At 39.0% G+C, this 20,927-nt stretch overlaps 2 protein-coding genes across 7 annotated transcripts in view; one reads left to right on the top strand and one right to left on the bottom strand.

Moving 5' to 3' along the window:
• The window catches only part of TBCK (TBC1 domain containing kinase), a 404,858-nt gene that overhangs the window by 299,182 nt on the left and 84,749 nt on the right, over window positions 1-20,927 (top strand). The gene's annotated exons all lie outside the window — the stretch shown is intronic.
• NPNT (nephronectin) overlaps window positions 1-20,927 on the bottom strand; it is an 82,304-nt gene that overhangs the window by 17,645 nt on the left and 43,732 nt on the right. For all 6 annotated transcript variants that reach the window (XM_027061925.2, XM_027061916.2, XM_027061903.2 and 3 more), the window contains 4 exons: window positions 19,753-19,872; window positions 18,012-18,146; window positions 17,596-17,718; window positions 15,043-15,420 (listed from right to left, as the gene is read on the bottom strand). In XM_027061925.2, the coding sequence (XP_026917726.1) occupies window positions 15,043-15,420; window positions 17,596-17,718; window positions 18,012-18,146; window positions 19,753-19,872 (756 nt within the window). The remainder of the gene's footprint in view (window positions 1-15,042; window positions 15,421-17,595; window positions 17,719-18,011; window positions 18,147-19,752; window positions 19,873-20,927) is intronic.

A 20,927-nucleotide genomic window follows, 5' to 3' on the forward strand; every position in this document is an offset into this window, starting at 1 on the left:
AACTAAAAACCTTCTGCACAGCAAAGAAAACCACCACCGAAATGAAAAGGCCAGCTGCTAAATAGGAGAAAATATTTGCAAATCATATCCAATAAGAAGTTAATACCCAAAATATATAAAGAACTCAGACAATTCAATAGCAAAAAAAAAAAATTCAATTACAAAATGAGCAGAAGATCTGAATCAACGTTTTTCCAAAGAAATACAGGGGCCAGCAGTTACGTTAAAAGGTGCTCAATATCATCGATCAACAGGGAAATGCAAATAAAAACCTCACACCTGTTAGAATGGCTATAATCAAAGAGACAAGAAACAACAAGTGTTGGCAGAGATGTGGAGAAAAGGGAACCTTTGTGCAATGGTAATGAGAATGCAAACTGGTGCGGTCACTAGGGAGGTTCCCCCAAAAATTAAAAATAGAAACACCATATGATCCAGCAATTCCACTTCTGAGTATCTATCTGAAGAAAATAAAAACAGTAATTCAAAAAGATATAAGCATTCTCATGCTCACTGCAGCATTATTCACAACAGCCAAGATATGGAAACAACCTCAGTGTCCACTGACTACTGAATGGATGAAGAGATGGCATATATACGCACAGAGTAATAATCAGCTATAAAAAGGAATGAAGTCTTGCCACTTGTGACAACATGGAAAGACCCTGAAGGCATTATGGTAAGTGAACTGAGTCAGAGTAAAACAAATACCACATGCTCTCACTCAAATGTGGAATCTTAAAAACAAAAACAAGCTCATAGATACAGACAACGGATTGGTGGTTGCCAAAAAAGGTGAATGGGTGAAAGAGCTCCAAAGTTATAAATGTCCAGTTATAAAATAAGTAACTCTTGTGATGTAATGTAAAGCATGGTGACTACAATTAAAAACACTGCACTGCATATCTGAAAGTTGCTAACAGAGAAAATCTTAAAAGTTCTCGTCACAAGAAAAGATTCTGTAATAAAGTATTATGATGGGTGCTAACTAGATTTATAGTGGTCATCATTTCAACATGCATTCAAGTATCTACTCATTGTGTGGTACACCTGAAACTAATATAAGGAAATATATAACTAATATAAGGAAAACTGGCCATCCAGTTTTCCCAATACCATGTTTTTGAAGAGACTGCCATTTGTCCACTGTATATTCTTGGCTTCTTTTATTGTAAAGAATTGTTTATAAAAAGAAATGATTTCTGGGGGCACCTGGGTGGCTCAGTAGGTTAAGCATCCGACTTCAGCTCAGGTCATGATTTCAGGGTTTGTAGGTTCAAACTCCGCGTTGGGCTCTGTGCTGACAGCTCGGAGCCTGGAGCCTGCTTCAGATTCTGTGTCTCCCTCTCTCTGTCCCTCCCCTGCTCATGCTGTCTTTCTCTCTCAAAAATAAATAAATATTTAAAAAAATTAAAAAAAAGAGTTATATGAACATTCTTTAGTTTATGTTAATTTTGATCATATTTGCTCTCTCACGTCCACTTTCACGTCCCTCCCACTCATTCTCCATGCTACAGCCAGAATGGTGTACCTGATCTAAAATCTTCCAAAGGCTTCCAGCTTCCACCAGAATAAGGTCCGAAATTTTTACAGGGCTTTAAAAGGCACTGCATCTCTAGCTGCATTTGGTGCCCTTCCTCCCACACCCTGCTTTCCTACCTGTGAGTTCTAGAACTAGAAGGATGTTTTAGTTCCACACCCTTTCACTCCCTGGGGCACTCGCTCACAGTAATGCATCCTGTGTGTCACAGTGCGAGCATCACCTCTCAAGAGATTTTCACCCATCTGTCCTTCCCAGGAGAGCTTAGCCAGCCCCACGTCCTCACACAGCTTCCTCTATTCTCCTTTAAAGCATTCAGTACCTGGGGAAACTGTTAGATGTCTGTCTTCACCTCCAGGATGTAGATGCCATGAGGGCAAGAGCATGCTCACTGCCTTACAACAAGTTCTTAGGCCAGTGTCTTGTACTCAGCGGATTGCGTGTCTTGACTGATTACGTTAAAGAGTGCATAGAATAGATGGAGGATGGATGGACAGAGGGTAGCAGAATTGTATTGTTAGCATTTCTCCTATCCTTTTTTTAATCTCTAAAATTATACCATTTTAATTCTAAAAATTAATGGTCCAACTAGAAAGTATCAGATATGTATTTGTTTTTATAAAATATATTACATATTTAGATTGACTATTAGCTAAAATACAAAGCAGGGAAAAATAATTAGAAAAATCATGTATAAGTGTCTATCCTGGTTATACTTTTATTTTTAGGCAAGGTTATTTATCATTTATTTTAATTAACATTTGCTTCCTTGATTAAAATAATTCTCTTGGATCAAAGAACATGTTTAAATTCACAGATATATTTCAATTTCATAGCCTCACATTTAATATAGGTACCAAGACTCTATTGAAAGTCCTCTTTGAGCAATCAAAATACAAGTAACAGACATGTAGTTGCTATGGGGTAGGGGTCTATATGTGTGCTCTCACAGAATTCTCTTTTCTTTCAATGTTTTAGGTACTTTTTTTCTTCCATAACAGAAATCCTTTTTTTTTTTTATATATTTTTTAATGTTTTAATTTATATTTGAGAGAGAGAGAGGGAAAGAGGGAGGGAGGGAGGGAGGGTGGGGGGGGAGAGGGGCAAAGAGGGAAACACAGAATCTGAAGGAGGCTCCAGGCTCTGAGTTGTCAGCAGAGAGCCCGACATAGGGCTCAAACCCACGAACCATGAGATCATGAACTGAGCCAAAGTTGGCCACTTAACCAACTGGGCCACCCAGGCACCCCAAGAATGTTCATATATTCTGTAAAAGACTCATTTCCTAAATTTTTCCCTTCCATTGACCAATGTTTTATTCACCAAAAAATATCACTTGCTTGGTGCTTCTTACAGTCGTCGGCATGAACTGAAACAAAGGGGGTATGCAGGTAGTGAAGCACACAGACAGCTGGATAAATACGTGGCTGGGTTGTGCCCAGCGACCTAGTACTCTTTCACAATGGCTGGAGAGCCCAGGAGCCCGTGAGAAGAATCGGCCACACAAATAAGCAGGAAATCTCTTAAAAGATACTTTGGCCCAGCACTTTCTATTAAATATATTTTCCCAAGGAATATGACATTAATGTATAACTTGCACTCATAAATGAGGTTTCCCAAATAGTCAAGTATACTGTTACCCCCCCCCAAAAAAAATGAAAAGTAAACACAGTGAAGTAAATGTAAATATTATCATACACACCTCCCACTGCCAGACTTCTTCCAAAGAGTGAACTATAGCAAAATGTAAGCACTATTTATTAAAGGTAGGTTTGCAAATTCCATTTCTGTACAATGGTGGCTACCATGACATTACCCAGGCCAGTTCTGGCATTTGTTGTGGGACAAAAAGATTGAAGATAACACGGTTTTAAATTCTTTCTGTGGTGATGGGTTTGGTTCATTGGAAGACAATGGTACATCTGTAACTTTCCTAATATTCTTTTTCGTTTTTAAGGTTTACTTAAGATAGTGAGAAACAGAGTGTGACTAGGACAGGGGCAGAGAGAGACGACACACAGAATCCGAAACAGGCTCCAGGCTCTGAGCTGTCAGCACAGAGCTTGACACGGCGGCTCGAACTCAGGAACCGTGAGATCATGGCCTGAGCTGAAGTCGGATGCTTAAACTATTGAGCCCCCCAGGAGCCCCACTCTCCTAATACTCTGAAGTCTCGTTCTGGAGGCAAAACCTAGGGGATTTTGAGAGACTACAGAGTGGAGATGAGTGACAGGGGTTTTATGAGGCAGTCTCCTGCCTCTCTCCCCCCTGCCCGCCCCCTTTCTTTCCCTCTCCAGATGAAGAACATACACATTATAGCTTTAAATAACCAGAAAGAAGCAAATAAAAGGACTGGAGAGGAGTTTCTGAAATTTCCTTAACCACTTTAGAGAAAATTCTTAGCCATATAACTGATCACTAGCAAAAAGAAAAGAGTTTCTGGGATTCACAGAAATAAGCCCTTGTCTGCCAAAGCTTTCATCCATAGGAAGAATCTAAAATGTTCAAAAGACAGCCCTTGGGATGACAGTAAAGAGCAGAATTGGGAAAAATTAAATCTCTCATGAAAGTGGAACATGGACACAGCGACAGCATTCAGCAAGGAGCCCAATTTACATGCCTCACCTATTTCTCCAACAGTTTCAGAACACCTCAAAGCACTGCCTGGTGCAATCCAGGGAGAACAGAGTATTTAAAAGATTGTTCTTTTCTAAGTATGACCACAAGGATGATAACACAACTTTTCCCGAGCAAGAGAAAGCATGACAGGTTCTGTTCTCTTTCCCTCTTCTGAGCCAAGGACGCCATAAAGCATAGCCCTGTCAGGAACACTCCAGAGCAGGCAGTGAACAGACCCAGTGGTGGGAGAGCAGGCCACCCAATGAGTGAGAAGACCACCCGGTGGTTGATCAGGTTACCCGGTGGGTGAGCAGACTACCCGATAGGGCTGCTGGCACTGAGCACAGCACGAACACCCAGGGAGGTGCAGAATCCCACCTGCTCTGCGGGACAAGTGTCAATGCCCTCAGGCCAAAGAAATCACTTTAGAGGAAAAAAAAAAAGCTTTTATTTTTGGTATGTATCAGACACGACACCTGTTTCCCACCCAGACAGACTCATCTCTCAAAAGGCTGTTGTCACTATATGCACAGCTAGGAAGTCGAGGGGATCCTGTCTCTCTTTTGACATCACAACTGTTCACCTGGTCACTATCAACACCTAAATGAAACAGGATATTCCAATTACTTGGTAAAAAGTAAAGGATATGCCAAGTAGCAGCTTTCCATTTGTATTTTCTCTACTCACCTAATAGCTCTCACTTGCAAGCCAATTTGGTTCAAAATGATCCAGTTAGCCAAAAATAGTATTAAAATTATAATGAACCATAATAAAAGGCTTCAGAAAAATACAGACTCAGAACTGGAACAGAAAATAGGGCTGTATTTTTATGAATTAAGTATGTGGTATTATTATCATATAACTGAATTCAACAACATCAACAGAAGTAGTAAGAGCAATTATGTATTGAGTTTTTATTATATGCCAAGCACTATGGTATGAGTTTTACATGCACCCTGTCATCTAATTTTCTCAACAGCTCAATGAGGTAGATACTATTATTGTCCCCATTTATAGGTGAGGAAACAAAGGCATGGGAAGATTTAGTGATATGCCCCAAATCACAGAGTGGCTGAACACAATACTTTTCATTACAACACTACAGGCAACTGTATATACAACTTAGCATTTTTTGATTTCTGACTTTGGTCACGTTCACCAAGAATTCATTTTGTCCCTCCCAGAGAGAACTATTTCTTCTTTACCAGCCTCCATAAAATCAAATTAAAATATAAATCAAAAATCTTGAAAACTTTCAGAATTCACAGCCCCAAATCCTGACCAGTAAGCAGTGACAACTCATTCCTTCAAAACACTAGCAGGAATTTAATCCTCAGGGAGATGTCAGGCATCTTCTCAGGGTCTCTGTGGGCCTTGCTGTTTACCAGACAGCAAACTAGTTTGAAGAGCTTTTCGCCCCTCAGCAGAAACAATCTTTTTACTCATTACCACATAGAATCAGAAGAGAGATCCTATTTTCATAACTAAGAACAACGTGATGGCACCAGCCACAGACTCTGTAAAAACCCACAGAAGGAAGAGAAGGAAATGGTACACAGCAGGCAGCAAAGCAGCAATGAAGAAAATGTAAACAATTTTCTTCTTACTGCATGGTACTTGGAATTTCAACACATTCTCATGGTCTAGGATAACATAGAAACAATGAGTCTGGCTCTCTGATAAGGCCACTCATAAGAGCAACTGATACACATTACATTCTATTCTGTAATCTTTATTCTGCGACATTTTCCTTCTTTATGTGACCCAGATGCTACATGCTACATTTTAGGCACAATTGCTATATTTGAAACATTCCACATCTGGCTAATTCTGTCTTGGTTCCACTGGCTGGAGCTACCATTAAGGCTTAGAGAGCCCTGTTATTCAGTGTGGTCAGCAGATCAACAGCATTACCTGCAAACTTGTTAAAAATGCAGAATCTCAGGTCCTCCCCTAGACCCAATAAACCCAAGTTTTCACTTTAACCAAGTTCCATGTGACTTATATACACATTGAGGACAGAGAAGTACTTCCTTAGAAAGTCTGATTTAGCCAATGTGTGGTGAGGTTTAGGAATCTACATCTTAAATAAGCACCCTAGGTTACTCCGGTTCCAAGGAGCTTCTGACAACACTTTGGAAAAAAAAATTTGCTTCCTGGTCCAACTGGTATCATATTCCTTGTGGTAATCCAAGCTTTCTAGCTAAAACTGGACATATCTGACACACTCAATTCTAAAGACAATTCTGAAAGGTTAAAAATAGAATAAAACGTTTAATGCATTTTTAAAAACCAGGATGTTCTAAATAAAATTATATGATTGAGAATGAGAATCCCATGGGGTATTTTTCCAAAACACACAACTCACTCTCTTGCTGGGGAGAGTGGATTCTATGACCACTGACACCTCTCTGAAGGAATCACTCTGGGAATACATTACAGTGACCAACAGCAGTGGGAATGGGATGATGAAACATCACTAAGGACAACAAAAAGACACGGAAAAGTGTGCCTGGGTGGCTCAGCTGGTTAAGAGTCCCACTCTTGATGTTGGCTCAGGTCATGATCTTACCACTCAGGAGATAGAGGCCCCCAACCCCCACCCCAGGCTCCTGATGGGCTTGAGCCTACTTAAAATTCTCTCTCTCTCCCTCTTCCTCTCATCCTCCCAGGCAGGCGTGTGCACACACTCATTCATATACTCATATGTGTGTGTGTATGTGTATGTGTGTGTATGTGTGTGTATATATACATATATGTATACATACGTATGTATACATAGATATGTATACATGCGTATGTATACATATCTATGTATACATACGCATGTATACATATCTATGTATACATATGTATATATGTATACTTTTTAAAATATTTTTAAAAAGACAAGGAAAGTTACCCCAAATATCATAAACTGGATAGATTCACAATTACTAATTTGTTTTTCTTCCAAAATTTATATTCATCCAGACATATGCAGACATGTATTTTATACCTAATTGGGGTCAAATGAGATGTACACTTCTGTATATTCTTTTCACTTAAGCTTTTTATAACATCAGCATTTTCCCAAGGCATTAAATATTTCTCAAAAAAAAAACACTGTTGCATAATAATTCATTATATTACTAGACTAGAATGCATTTCCCCCTAAGTTCCTTTACTTCAGGTTCTACATAGAGTTTTTATTTATTTTATTTATTTATTTTTTGCTTTGGGATAGCTCCTACCTGCTCTGATACCAGATTTTTGTCTTTGGTGCTAGGTCTCCAACTTTCTAGCAATTCCCTGCAGCATATCTCTGGGTCCAAACAGGTGTCCCACCAATTAAATCTGCTTTTCTTGCTCTCAGTCTGCCCAGCATCTTACTGTCTCCCCAACCCTCCCCCCAGCCTCCACCAGGCTCTTCCAGAGTCAAAGATAAACCCATTGGTCTCAGAAACTATGCAGATGAGAGATAATGTACAGTAATTTGTCCAAAAGTGTCTAACTCATAAATAATAGAGGTAAGAATCGAAATCAGATCTTCTGATTCAATGTATATTCTCCTTAGCAGTAGTTAAAAACTCAATTTCACGTCTCAATCTTGTTTTCCTATTTCCTTTCAATCAATGCCTTTTCACTATTTCCCTACATCATACTCAAAAAGAGGTATATTAGAGTTTTCTAGCAATGTTTTTTTTCAATGACTATAGTAAGGTGTATCAGGGTAACAGAAAGACCATAATCTGAAATCAACTTTGATCATCTGGAGACAAACTATCAGAACCAACAAGTTAAATTTAGCTAGTTCAAGCATTTGAAGAATAACACAGATTGAAAAAAGTTGACTACAACATAAAATTTTATTTCATTCCACTCAATAAATATTTTTGAGTGCCTACTATGTACCAGGCATTGTGTGACCATTTTTGAGGGATAAAACATCTGGGGATAAAACAGCTACCCATAATCTGCACGATAACATACTTGGCAACAGAGGGAAATGATTTAGATTAGAAAAATATGGTTAAAGAAACTCTCCTTGCAATCAATATTAGGTCAGATCTGACTATCTTTGGACCCCATAGTTTGAGACAGATTTGAGAAAGAAGGTTCAAAGGGCAACCCAAAAAGACTAAAAGTGGGTTGAAAAACAATGTTTCTAAGAAAAGGTTTATGAAACAGAAATTACTGAGCCCAAAAAAGAAACAGCTGAGTAATTTCCTGAGCGTGTTCTTTTAATACATGGAGTATGGGGTCTGGAGACATTGACCAGCTGTGTCCATCAGCCATAATTACCTGACAATACTGAAGTGGTGTAAACTGTAATTTCAAGAATTTATAGTAAAGAAAGAATATCCCAACAGTAAGGCGGGTTACTGTGAGAGACTTTAGTTACCATTAGAGATTCTGAATGTAAGGGGGATGATTTGTTTTAAGCCTCCTAAGGATATCACTCTTGAGTAATTAACTGATATTCATCTAGATGAAAGATTTTAGGCCCCAAATTAAAATGTGAAATGGCTATATTATAATTCTTCCATCCTGATTGCTTATTTGAAGTTAAAATTTTTCTTTTTCTCTTTTGAACCTCTTTCTTTCTAGGAGTAGTAACAGGACAAAAATTCCAGCTTCAACAGTATTTTGTTTATATCTACAAGAAATGTTGTTTTTAAAAAATGTGTGTGCCCTCTTACAGGCCAACTTTCAAATAATAAAGGTATAAAGCAAAAATTATTTGAGCAAGTCTCAGAAGCTAGGAAATAAAGGCTTTGAGTCATTATCTCTAAACTGACATCATCTTTCTTCTCATTAACATTCAATTTTCAGGTTTAATATTCCACTGAATAGAATACCAATCTCTAAAATGAAAGGATGAAGGGAGGGAAGAAAGAGAGGAAAAAATGGTGGAAGCACCACAATAAAAAAAAAAAAAATAGAGAGAGAGAGAGAGAGAGAGAGAGAGAGAAAGGAAAGAAACAATGTTTTAATTCATAAATAGAGATTAAACGTGTTGTTACACTAAACTAGCTTTTGTATGGATAACGCACAATGATTATTTTATGTTAAAATGCTATCAGTGATCAATTCATTCCTTTGTTCCACAAATGGTGTTCAAGTGTCAATTATGTGCCAGGCATCATTCTAGGTTCTTGAGATACACCAATGAACAAAACAGACAAAGATCCCTGTCCTCAAAAAGTTTGTATTCTAGTAGGGAGATACAATGGACATGATAAATAAGTAAATAATACGGTATAGTAGAAGGTGATAAATGCTACTAAAAAGAGAAAAACAGTAGAAAGCTGTGCTGGTGGTGGTTGGTAGAGGTCACAATTGAATACAGGGGTCAGGGTGGCTTCACTGATAAGCTGATACCTGCGTGAAGAGGTGAGAAAGTAAGCCGAGCTGAGGGCTAGGGGAAGAGTGTTCTAGGGAGAGGGATTGGTTGCAGCAAAAGTTCTCCAGTCTGAGGATCAGTGAGGAGGCACAAGTGGAGTCAATGAGGGCACAGTTGAGGAGATGAGAGCCTTTAGGACTCTGTGACACACTGGGAGGGCTTATGGTCTTATGGAACCAATTGCTTGCTGATGCAGAGCTTTGAATGACATCTCATTTATATTTAAAATTTTAAATGTTTATTTATTTTTGAGAGACAGAGAGAGAGAGAGAGAGAGAGAGAGAGAGAGAGAGACAGAACATGAGTGGGGTAGGGACAGAGAGAGAGGAAAACACAGAATCCAAAGCAGGCTCCAGGCTCTGAGCTGTGAGCACAGATCCCAATGCAGGGCTTGAACTCACAGACTGTGAGATCATGACCTGAGCCAAAGTCAGATGCTTAGCTGCTTAACAGACTGAGCCATCCAGGTGCTGCATCATTTATATTTTAAAAGATCCCTCTAGCAAGGTACCAAGGGTGGCTCATTCAGCTAAGTGGTTCAGGTCATGATCGTGTGGTTTGTTAAGTCTGAGCCCTGTATAGGGCTCTCTGCTGTCAGCACAGAGCCTGCTTTGGATCCTCTGTCCCCTACTCTCTCTGCCCTTTCCCTACTCATATTCTCTTTCTCTTTCTCTCTCTCTCAAAAATAAATAAACATTAAAAAAATAAAGATAAAAGATCCCTCTAGGTGCTGGGTTGAGAAGAGACCATGGAGGGACCAGGGTAGAAGCAAAGAGACCTGTTGGAAGGCTCCGGTGGTGTAGGTCCATGCTTTCTCACCCATAAAGCTGAAATCCACAGACTGTTTCTGTAACTCATCAGGTGGCAAAAGTAACCTACACTTAAGCAAACTGTCTTTGGCAGCCAAATTAGTGTAAATATTCCTATGTTTCACTGTAGAAACATTAACCTGCCTTGGTATACATATGTACCTTATTACTTCTCTAAAATGTAAAAAAATCTGTATTCCACAAATCATCTAGATGAAGGAATTCAGACCTGTACTCCAGGGGAAGAATGGCTTGGGTCAGGGTGGCTGTGCTGGAGATGGTGAGAGGTGGTCCCACTGTAGATAGTATTTGAAGGTAAGGCTAACAGCATTACCATACAGATTGAATGTGGGTATACAAAGAGTAATTTAAGATGATTCTAAGTTCTTCGGTCTTAGCAACTAGTAGGATGGAGGTGACATCTCCCGAGTGAGAAAGACCATGGGTAGAATGTATTTGGGCTGACGATCAGAAACAAGTAGCTGTGCGGAATTTGACACATGTATTTCTGTACAACTGGAAAGGTTAGGCAGGTGGATATACAAATCTAGAGCTGGGGGAAAAGTTGGGCTACAGATGTATTTGCATTATAATTTTTTTTCCTTGATTTCCTTTAAAAATATCTTTAGTCTTTTCTCGGGGAGAAAAGACACACACACAACACACACACACACACACACACACACACACACACACAGAATAAAGAAAAGCTCTGTTGAGTAACCTTTTCCATTAAACAAATATATATCTTTCAAATGTAAAGAAAAATACAATTGAAGTATAGGGCTGTTTGGAGATTGCTTAACAGCAGTTGTAAATAGTATCACCTGACAATTTATGAAATGAGAAGAGCCAAATTCTATTCTCAGATCCGTGGAGAGAAGAAGGATGGTTTCAAGAAATTATTTGCCAGATGTAAAGAAAATATTCAATGAAGAGATGGTGTTGAACTAAACAGTGCTAAGGTTCCTTTCTGTTTTGACAGTGAATAAACACTAGTTGTTTGCCCTGAGTTAAAAACTTAAAATCCTCCCCTTTTTCAGAAAATATGCTATAATCACAAGAGAGCAAATTAAGAAGTGTCCAAAATACCCTCCTACGTGCTAATGGTAACCAGCAGCTATAGCTGAAGATGAAATGAGGGTGAAATCTAATTTGGGGCAATAGTGTCTAGAGGCAGCAATGCTATCTGTGGAATGCAACCACCTTGGCATCCGATCAAAGTAATTCTTTTCCAGGGCATGTCTTTAAGACCACACTCTCTTAGAATGAGTGCTCTCAAACATCATCAGAACCCATGTCTCCCCAATTTTATCCTGCCAAATTCGATCGGTGAACTCGATTGGATTGCTTATTTTTAATTCACATGTGTGTTGATACAGAGAGGAATAATGGAAAGAAAGACATACTTTTTAAAAAGAGAAAAAATTAAAGGCTCAGAAAGATGTTGATATCTATGTTATTACAGTGTCTTTTTATATTACGTAGCCAAGTTTTTACGACCCTACGTTAAGGCAAAAGAATAATAGAAGTACTATATGTACTTTAAGCACCCACGAATAAAGATCCCACTGTATGATCTCAAAGAGATGAAAACAAAACAATGTAGAGGAGTAAAATAGAGAGAGACACTGCAGAGACAAAGAGGAAAGGAGGGCAAGAGAAAGGGAAAGAGTAGAAAAATGACAAATATATTACTTTCAAGTAAAAGATATGTGCATATTAGATCTACCATCTGATTCCTCTAAAAATTATATTTATTGCCCAAAACACACACAATTACAACTACATCAGAATTAGAGAATCTCAATCTCTCTTTAAATGGACAATGACCTAGAAGGAAAATTTGAGAGTCACACAAGCAAAGAGAAACATCTTCCCTTTTAAAAAGATCATAAATGTCAGTATTCTTTTCACCTGGTAAACAACTGCAAAAGTATTCACTATAAGGGAGCAAGGTCTGGTTCCATCATGGAGGAATGGGAAAAGGAAAAGAAGAAACTAGTACCGGGAGAGGAGAAGAGGAGACAGGAGGAGTGAACACAAAGGTGGCTAAGAATAAGCACAGTGAAACGTGACAAATGGATAAATACAGGGTGAATATTTCCAAGTGGTAAAATTGCACATTTTGGTCTGGTCATAAGGCAACCTCTTCCTTCTTCAGAACTTGTGGCTTTACCTGTAGCCTCTATCTTCATGGGTGACACCATCCTTTACCCACTTACCCCTGAAAATCTGGGAGAAAGATTCCAGATCCAACCACTGGTCACAGCGAACAGAAGGGGTAGCAGAAGGGGATTCTCCTCAATCCTTGACCCAACCCTCTGGTTTACTGGCACTTTATTGCCTATGCTAGGCTGCTTCCTACTCCTTTGCCTTTGGTGTGCTGTCTACATGAACTGCAGTGCCTCCCTTTTCTCACGCTCTTTGCCCCTTTTCACTCAGGAAGCCCTCCTCACCCCAAATATGCCCTCAATAAATATTTGATTAGGTGCCCCTTCTATTTCCATAAAGTGCTACACAAATCTCTCTCACCGACACACTACCCCAGTTATCCTCAGGGTGACGATCTTTTCCCAACAAGATTATACATTTTCTGTTTTATCTTTGTAAATCCAATGCCTAATACAGGGCCTGGTATTCTAAAACACACTCAAAAATGTTCACTGATTAAATGAACGATTAGATTAAAAGTTAAATGGCACTGATACAGTAAGCTTCCCATCTCAGAGTTTTTGAGGGGATCTGAACATGTTAGGAGAATTCTCACACTGGATAGGAGCTATGACCCACTACATGACTTCATGATATTCCCTTCATTGCTACACACATTGTTATTTACCCAGCTGATTGCCTTTTATACAGTTCTTTATAACATTTAACAATAAGGACACATGACTTATATTTTGTACAGCTAATTCTTTTTATAAGTTTCATTCTTATTCAAGGCATGACCTATGATTGAAATGTCATTATAAAGGGCTGATTAAAAATGTGCTTAATACAAAAGCCCCTGAGTAGCCAAAGCAATCCTGAGAAAGAAGAACAAAGCAGGAGGCATCACTCTGCCTGATTTCAAGCTATACTATAAAGCTGCAGTCATCAAAACAGTGTGGTGTTGGCATAAAAACAGATGCACAGACCAACAGAACAAAATCAACAGTGCAGGAATAAACTGAAGTATATGTGGTCAACTAATATTTGACAAGGGAACCAAGAATACTCAATGGAGAAGAGAGTCTTTTCGACAAATGGTGCTGGGAAAATTGGATATTCACATGCAAAAGAATGAAACTGGACCCTTATCTTATACAACACACACACATTAACTCAAAATTGATTAAATACTTGAATTTAAGGCCTGAAACTATGAAACTCTTAGAAGAAAACATAGGAAAAAGTTCCTTGACATGGGTCTTCGCAATGATTTTATTGGATATGACACCTAAAGCACAAGCAACAAAATAAAAAACAAGTGGGACTACATCAAATTGAAAAGCTTCTGCACAGCAAAAAAAGACCATCAACAAAGTGAAGACAAACTATGGACTGGAGAAAAATACTTGAAAACAATGTATCTGGTAAGGGGTTAATATCTAAAATATACAGGGAACTCATACAACTCAACAGGAAAAAAACCCAAATGATCCAAATAAAAATGGGCATAGGTTGTGAATAGATTTTTCCAAAAAGGACACACACATGGGCAATGCCAAATGAAAAGAGGCTCAACGTCCGTAATTATCAGGAAAATGCAACTTAAAACCTCTATGAGATACCACCTTGTGCCTATTAGAATGGCCACCATCAAAAAAGACAAGAGATAACAAATGCTGGCAAAGAGGTGGAGAAAAGTGAGCCCTTGGGGCACTGTTGGTGGGAATGTAAATTGGTGCAGCCCCCATGGAAAACAGTACGGAGTTTCCTCAAAAATTAAAACTAGAATTACCATATGATCCAGCAATTCCACTTCTGGGTATTTATCCAAAGAAAATGAAAACACCATGTCAAAGAGGTATCTCCACCCCCATGTTCACAGCAGCATTATTTGCAATAGCCACAACATGGAAACAACCTCAGTGTCTATCAATGGATGGATGGATAAAGAAGGTGTGGTATAAATACACAATGGAATATATACACAATTCAGCCTTTAAAAAATGAGAAAATCTTGCCATGTGAGACAATATGGATGCACCTTGAGGCATTATGCTAAATCAAGTAAGTCAGAGAAAGACAAATACCATATGACCTCACATATTATACTTAGAATCTTAAAAAAAAAAAAAACTTACAAAAAATGATCAGATTTGTGGTTACCAGGTGTGGTGGGTAGGGGGGGAGAACTGGAGGAAAGTGGTCAAAAGCTACAAACCTCCAGTTATAAGATCAATAAGTACTAGGGATATAATGTACAATGTTATGACTACAGTTAACACTGCTATTGGATTTATATGAAAGTTGTTATGAAAATAAATCCTAAGAGTTCTCATCACAGAAAAATTTTTTTCTTATTTACCTATATGAGATGATGGATGTTAACTAAACTTACTGTGGTAATCATTTCACGATCTATGTAAGTCAAGCCATTACACTGTATTCCTTAAACTTATATAGCCCTGTATGTCAATTATAGTTCAATAAAACTGGAAAAAAACCCAAAATGTGCTAACATTTATATGACTTACTGAACACATCTCCTCTGGGCTTCTGAGGATCTGTCTGTATCCTGTTGTCAACTGTAATCCATCTTGGAGATGTAGTGGCAACTGGCAGTACAGTTGTTAGTCTGGTGCTTGGTCTTTCCGGGGTGGTTATTGGTGATGTTCCGAATTCTGTGGATGGCGGTGGGGTTGGCTGCGGTGTTGGCTCTGGTGTAGGTCTTCTTGTTGGCTTAAAAGTGGGCCTGTTGGTAGCAGGAGGAATATATGGTGTCTTCAGAGGCCACCTAGTACTTCCAACGTCAGGAATCCAATTACTGTGTCCTCCGTCACCCTTTGAAATAGTACCATTTCCCTTTGGTACATGAATTGGACCTGATGGCTCAATCATGACTTTTGGAATATCTGAAAGAGTCAAAGAATTTAAATTAGTGTGTGACCATCTCTCTCTAAAAGCTTAGTTGTGGAGGGGCGCCTGGGTGGCTCAGTTGCTTAAATGTCTGACTCTTGATTTCAACTTAAGTCATGATCGCACACTTTGTGAGTTCAAGCCCCATGTCGGGCTCTGAACTGACAGAGCAGAGCCTGCTTGGGATTCTCGCTCTCTGCCCCTCCCCCCGCTTCTCTCACATGTGTGCTATCTCTCTTTCAAAATAAATAAACATTAAAAAAAAAAAAGGTCAGTTTTGGATCAAATTGTGAAAAACACATTAGAATATCTAATGTCAACTAGGCTTACTTTTCACATTTAGAATATTCCCTTACTGTAAGTCATACTGTTTTCCAAATAACAACTGTGTGTATATGTATTTGATATATACATATGTATTCATACACACATATATCCATCCTGCAGATATATGCAGAAGTTATATTGGTATTTCTGTAAGGGATATGTATTATTTAAAACACAAAGAATTTCAAGCCTCTGTGAAATGGAAATAGACATCACTGAGATTTTTTTAAATGCAGAAACATTCTAAGTTTTTTTAAAATATGAGAAATGTATGTTGAGAGTCTATGTTAAGTGTCCCTATGGCACACCCATATAATAAAATCGTGTTTCAAACTGTCTAAAGACTAATACTTTTCCATACTCTATATAAATTCAACTCATGCAAAACATTTTCTTCCTTCTTTCCTTCCTTCTTTCCTTCCTTCTTTCCTTCCTTCCTTCCTTCCTTCCTTCCTTCCTTCCTTCCTTCCTTCCTTCCTTTATTTTTATTTAAATTTTAGTTAACATACAGGGAAATACTGGTTTCAGGAGTAGATTTAAGTGATTCAACACTTACATACGACACCCAGTGCTCATCACAAGTGCCCTCCTTGGTACCCATCACCCACCTAGCCTATTCCCCCACCCACTTCCCTCTGTCAATCTTCAGTTTATTCTCTATTACTAAGAATCTCTTGTGGTTAGTTTTTCTCTCTTCTCTTCCTACCCCTTCCCATATGTTCATCTGTTTTCATGCAAAATGTTTTCATTAAATGTTCTGTATATTTTTAAACTTGGTTTGCTTTCCCCCTTACTAATTTATACTATCACTTAAAAAAATTCAGAGGTCACTGTGATTATCTGTGGAATCTTTTTTTTTTTTTTTGTGCTTATCTTCACCAAAAGGAATTAATAGTTAATCTTCCTGGAATGATACACTCATTCCAGGCTGGGAGTATGACTACATGACCCTTCAAAAATCCCTTAATCCCCATGATTTTATGGCTCATGATTTTCAGTAAATATTTTACTCCAAAAATTTAAAAATTATCTATTGTTACATGAACTATATACAAGATTATGGTCTTTGATTTGTAAAACTTGCATCTTAGAGGTTATTTTTTTCATGTTTATCAACTAACATAGCCATACTCCAAGCAGAGCTTGTAAGAATTTAAAAGGCAAAAACAGTTCTAAATTTAGAGTAAATAAATATCGGAATGATTTTTTAATAGAATTTGGAGACATAAAACAGAGGAACAAAAGACGTAGAATATATTCATATTTTCTCCCTGTCATAATCTAATGTTAATGACAAACTTTTATTTCTGATTATAACAATATCTGATTTTCAGAGAGAGCTCCATAATTTCTTGCCAGCCAAACAGAGGCTATTGAGAAGTTTTAGCCCAGGAATTGAATGCTTTTAAGATTAGAATGTATTACTGCATTGGGGTGCCTGGGTGGCTCCATCAGTTAAGTGTCTGACTCTTGATTTCAGCTCAGGTCATGATCTCATGGTTCATGGGATCGAACCCCATTGTGATTCTGTACTGACAGTGCAGAGCCTGCTTGGGATTCTCTCTCTCCTCTCTCTGACCCCTCCTCTGCTCCTGTTCTCTCTCTCTCTCTCCCTCTCTCTCTCTCTCAAAATAAATAAACATTAAAAAAAAGGAATGTATTACTGAGTCATTAATTTTTTTAAATACCTAAGTGATTTGATTGCAGAAAATAGACTATATTATTAGCTATAAAAATGATACTTTCTTGATAATTAATCTAGTTCCTCATCTTCCCCAATAACTGCCTTTGTGCAATTCCATATATCCTGCTAGAATTTAAAGGTGGGAGATAATACTACTTACACACACAACTCAGTCCATCGCCCTGGTATCCATCTTTACATTTACACTTGTAGGACCCATGCAAGTTGTAACATCGAGCGAAGCGGCTGCACTGATACTGACCAAGGGAACATTCATCTATATCTGCATCAGGAAGTGGGAAAAGAAGGGAGTTTATCCGGGAGAGGAGTATGATGGCAGCAAAACTATATAGAATCTCCAAAAAATTTTTTTTGAAAGGTCCGTGTAAAATCAGCAGATACACGGGAGAAATAAAGCACATGTACATCCAGGACTACCAGTGGTTGAACTGGACTTCTGCTTAATGTAAGGCCAGTACCCTCCCCTGCGTCTAACATCCCAATCACCAGCCCAGTTAAAAAAGCTTCCCGCACCACAGGAAGAAACAAAACAAAATGACAGTCAGGGCTCATTACCGTGACATTGGTATTTGCCTGCAATGTACATGAGGTCGAAGCCTTTATGACACTTGCAGATGTAGCTCCCAAAAGTGTTGACACACTGCCTAAATCTAGGGCAGGACACTCTCCCGGTGGCACATTCATCAACATCTAGAAACATAAATCAATTGCGTCTCAGAGGAGCAGCATCGCCATGTTCAGATGCGATCGATTTTAAAATAAATGTCCGCACACAGCTGCCTGGAACAGAGTGGCTCATCATAAATGTTATCCAGCTCGTTGCTCTGACAGGCACCATAAATTCCACACCTCCAAATTTCCATGCATCCTCCTGACCAAAGCTGTCCTGCTCTCGCACCATAGCTCAGCAGAGATTGCACCTGTATCCACTAGTTGCTCCAACTGGAAACAGGAAGCATCCTTGACAACCCTATTTCCCATAACCTCAAATCATCAGGCCCAGTTAATTCTACCTCTGAAAAGTGATCGGAACTCATCTAGTCTTCTCTTCACCCACTACCTCTACTCTAGTCCAAGCTGCAATCTTCTTGGTCAGACTGTTGGAAGAGCCTCGGAACCAGTGTTTTCCCTGCCAATCTTACCCCCTCCAGAGCACTCCCTCTCAACTGTCAAAATCTTTTATTAAAACATAAAATTGGGATATTACCATGCTTAAGACTCCTCAGCTGTTTCCACTTGCTTCTTAAGTTAAATCCATTCCTCACAATGTCTGTGATCACCCTGCAATAACTGTGTATCCTTATGTACCTCACCAGCTGTAACGCAAGCCACTGCCCTTCACGCTCACTCTGTACTGAAGCCACATTGGCCTTCTTTCTTTCTGAACCTCACACAGGCCAGCCTCTCTTCTTCCAGTGAAATGCCCTGCACCATTTCTACCATTATTTTCTAAAATAGACCTTTTATGGTTTTCTCTTAATACCTCATATTAACATTTAGTATTGTTTGTAATTTTGTTGGATATTTGTTTCTTTTCTGTCTTCCCATTAGATTATCAGCTTTGTGAGGACCAAAATCTTGTCTGCCGTGTCCCCTACTATATATCCTAACACTTGGCACAGCACCTGAAATATAGAAAGTACTAAATAAATCTCTCTGGAATCACTCAATACCTCTATTCATTGAGAGTGTATTACATGCTAGGTACTCTGCTCAGCTCTTCGCATATATAATCCCATTCAATCCTTATAATGGTTCTACATGGTATTACTCCCATTTTAAAGATGAGGAGATTTAAGCTCGAAGAAAGGAAGTCTCTTGCCTAAGGCTACATATCAAGCACACAGCAGAGCTAGGTTTGAAATCAAAGCCCAGACGGTTAACCACAATCCTATACTGTTTTCCTAATTTACAAGAAAAAAATCTAACTCTTTAGCACAGCATATATAACCTATCCCTGCCTACCTATTCAGCTTTATCACTCATTCCTTCTTAACATTCTAGAAACACTGAGCTCCTTTGCCTTTCCTGAATATTGTGCTCTCTTAAACTTCAAAGTCTTTGCACATGTGGTTTCCTCTGCCCGAAGCTTCCCCCCATCCCTCATTTTTAGGGAAATAAGGTGTCCATTCTCCATTCATAGAGAGAGGTCCTCTCCTGAGACATGTGCTATCTTCTGAAGGATAGCTAATTGCCTGATGTAGGTAACTGCCTCGTTTCCTTACTCCATCACCTTTCCCTTTGTCCTTTTATCCTAGAGAGGCTGCTGACAGAGACGCTTGATTTTACAACTCACCCATACAGGTCCTCCCATCAGGAGCCAGCTGTAGGCCAGGAGAGGGGCACTGGCACCGTATCTGTCCTTTGACAACATCACAGCCATACTGACAGTTTGCCATGGAGCACGTCAGGGCACCTGGAAAGAGTGTGACTGGCTGACTCAGAGAGGCAGAGGACAAATTCTGTGACTATTTTTTTAACTTGACACTGAATCACCAATGAAGACAAAAAGGCCTCAATTATCCAACAGTCTAAAGACAGTCGAAAACAGAGGGACAGAAAGACCTTACTCCCCCAGGGATCAAGAAGATTAAGAAGTGAACCAGCTCTGTTATCATCTGAGGAAGACCTTTAATGCATTTCAAAAATTAAAAGACAAAAGATGCTCAACATCGCTCCTCATCAGGGAAATACAAATCAAAACCACACTCAGATATCACCTCACACCAGTCAGAGTGGCCAAAATGAACAAATCAGGAGACTATAGATGCTGGAGAGGATGTGGAGAAACGGGAACCCTCTTGTACTGTTGGTGGGAATGCAAACTGGTGCAGCCACTCTGGAAAACAGTGTGTAGGTTCCTCAAAAAATTAAAAATAGACCTACCCTATGACCCAGCAGTAGCACTGCTAGGGATTTACCCAAGGGATACAGGAGTACTGATGCATAGGGGCACTTGTACCCCAATGTTTATAGCAGCACTCTCAACAATAGCCAAATTGTGGAAAGAGCCTAAATGTCCATCAACTGATGAATGGATAAAGAAATTGTGGTTTAATACACAATGGAGTACTACTTGGCAATGACAAAGAATGAATACGGCCCTTTGTAGCAACGTGGATGGAACTGGAGAGTGTGATGCTAAGTGAAGTAAGCCATACAGAGAAAGACAGATACCATATGTTTTCACTCTTATGTGGATCCTGAGCAACTTAACAGAAACCCATGGGGGAGGGAAAAGGGGAAAAAAAAAACCAAAGAGGTTAGAGTGGGAGAGAGCCAAAGCATAAGAGACTCTTAAAAACTGAGAACTGAGGGTTGATGGGGGGTGGGAGGGAGGGGAGGGTGGGTGATGGGTATTGAAGAGGGAATCTTTTGGGATGAGCACTGGGTGTTGTATGGAAACCAATTTGACAATAAATTTCATATATGAAAAAAATAAAAAATTAAAAATTAAAAATTAAAAGACAA

This window comes from Acinonyx jubatus, chromosome B1 (genome assembly GCF_027475565.1).
Source record: "Acinonyx jubatus isolate Ajub_Pintada_27869175 chromosome B1, VMU_Ajub_asm_v1.0, whole genome shotgun sequence".
In the NCBI taxonomy this organism is placed as follows: Eukaryota; Metazoa; Chordata; class Mammalia; order Carnivora; family Felidae; genus Acinonyx; species Acinonyx jubatus.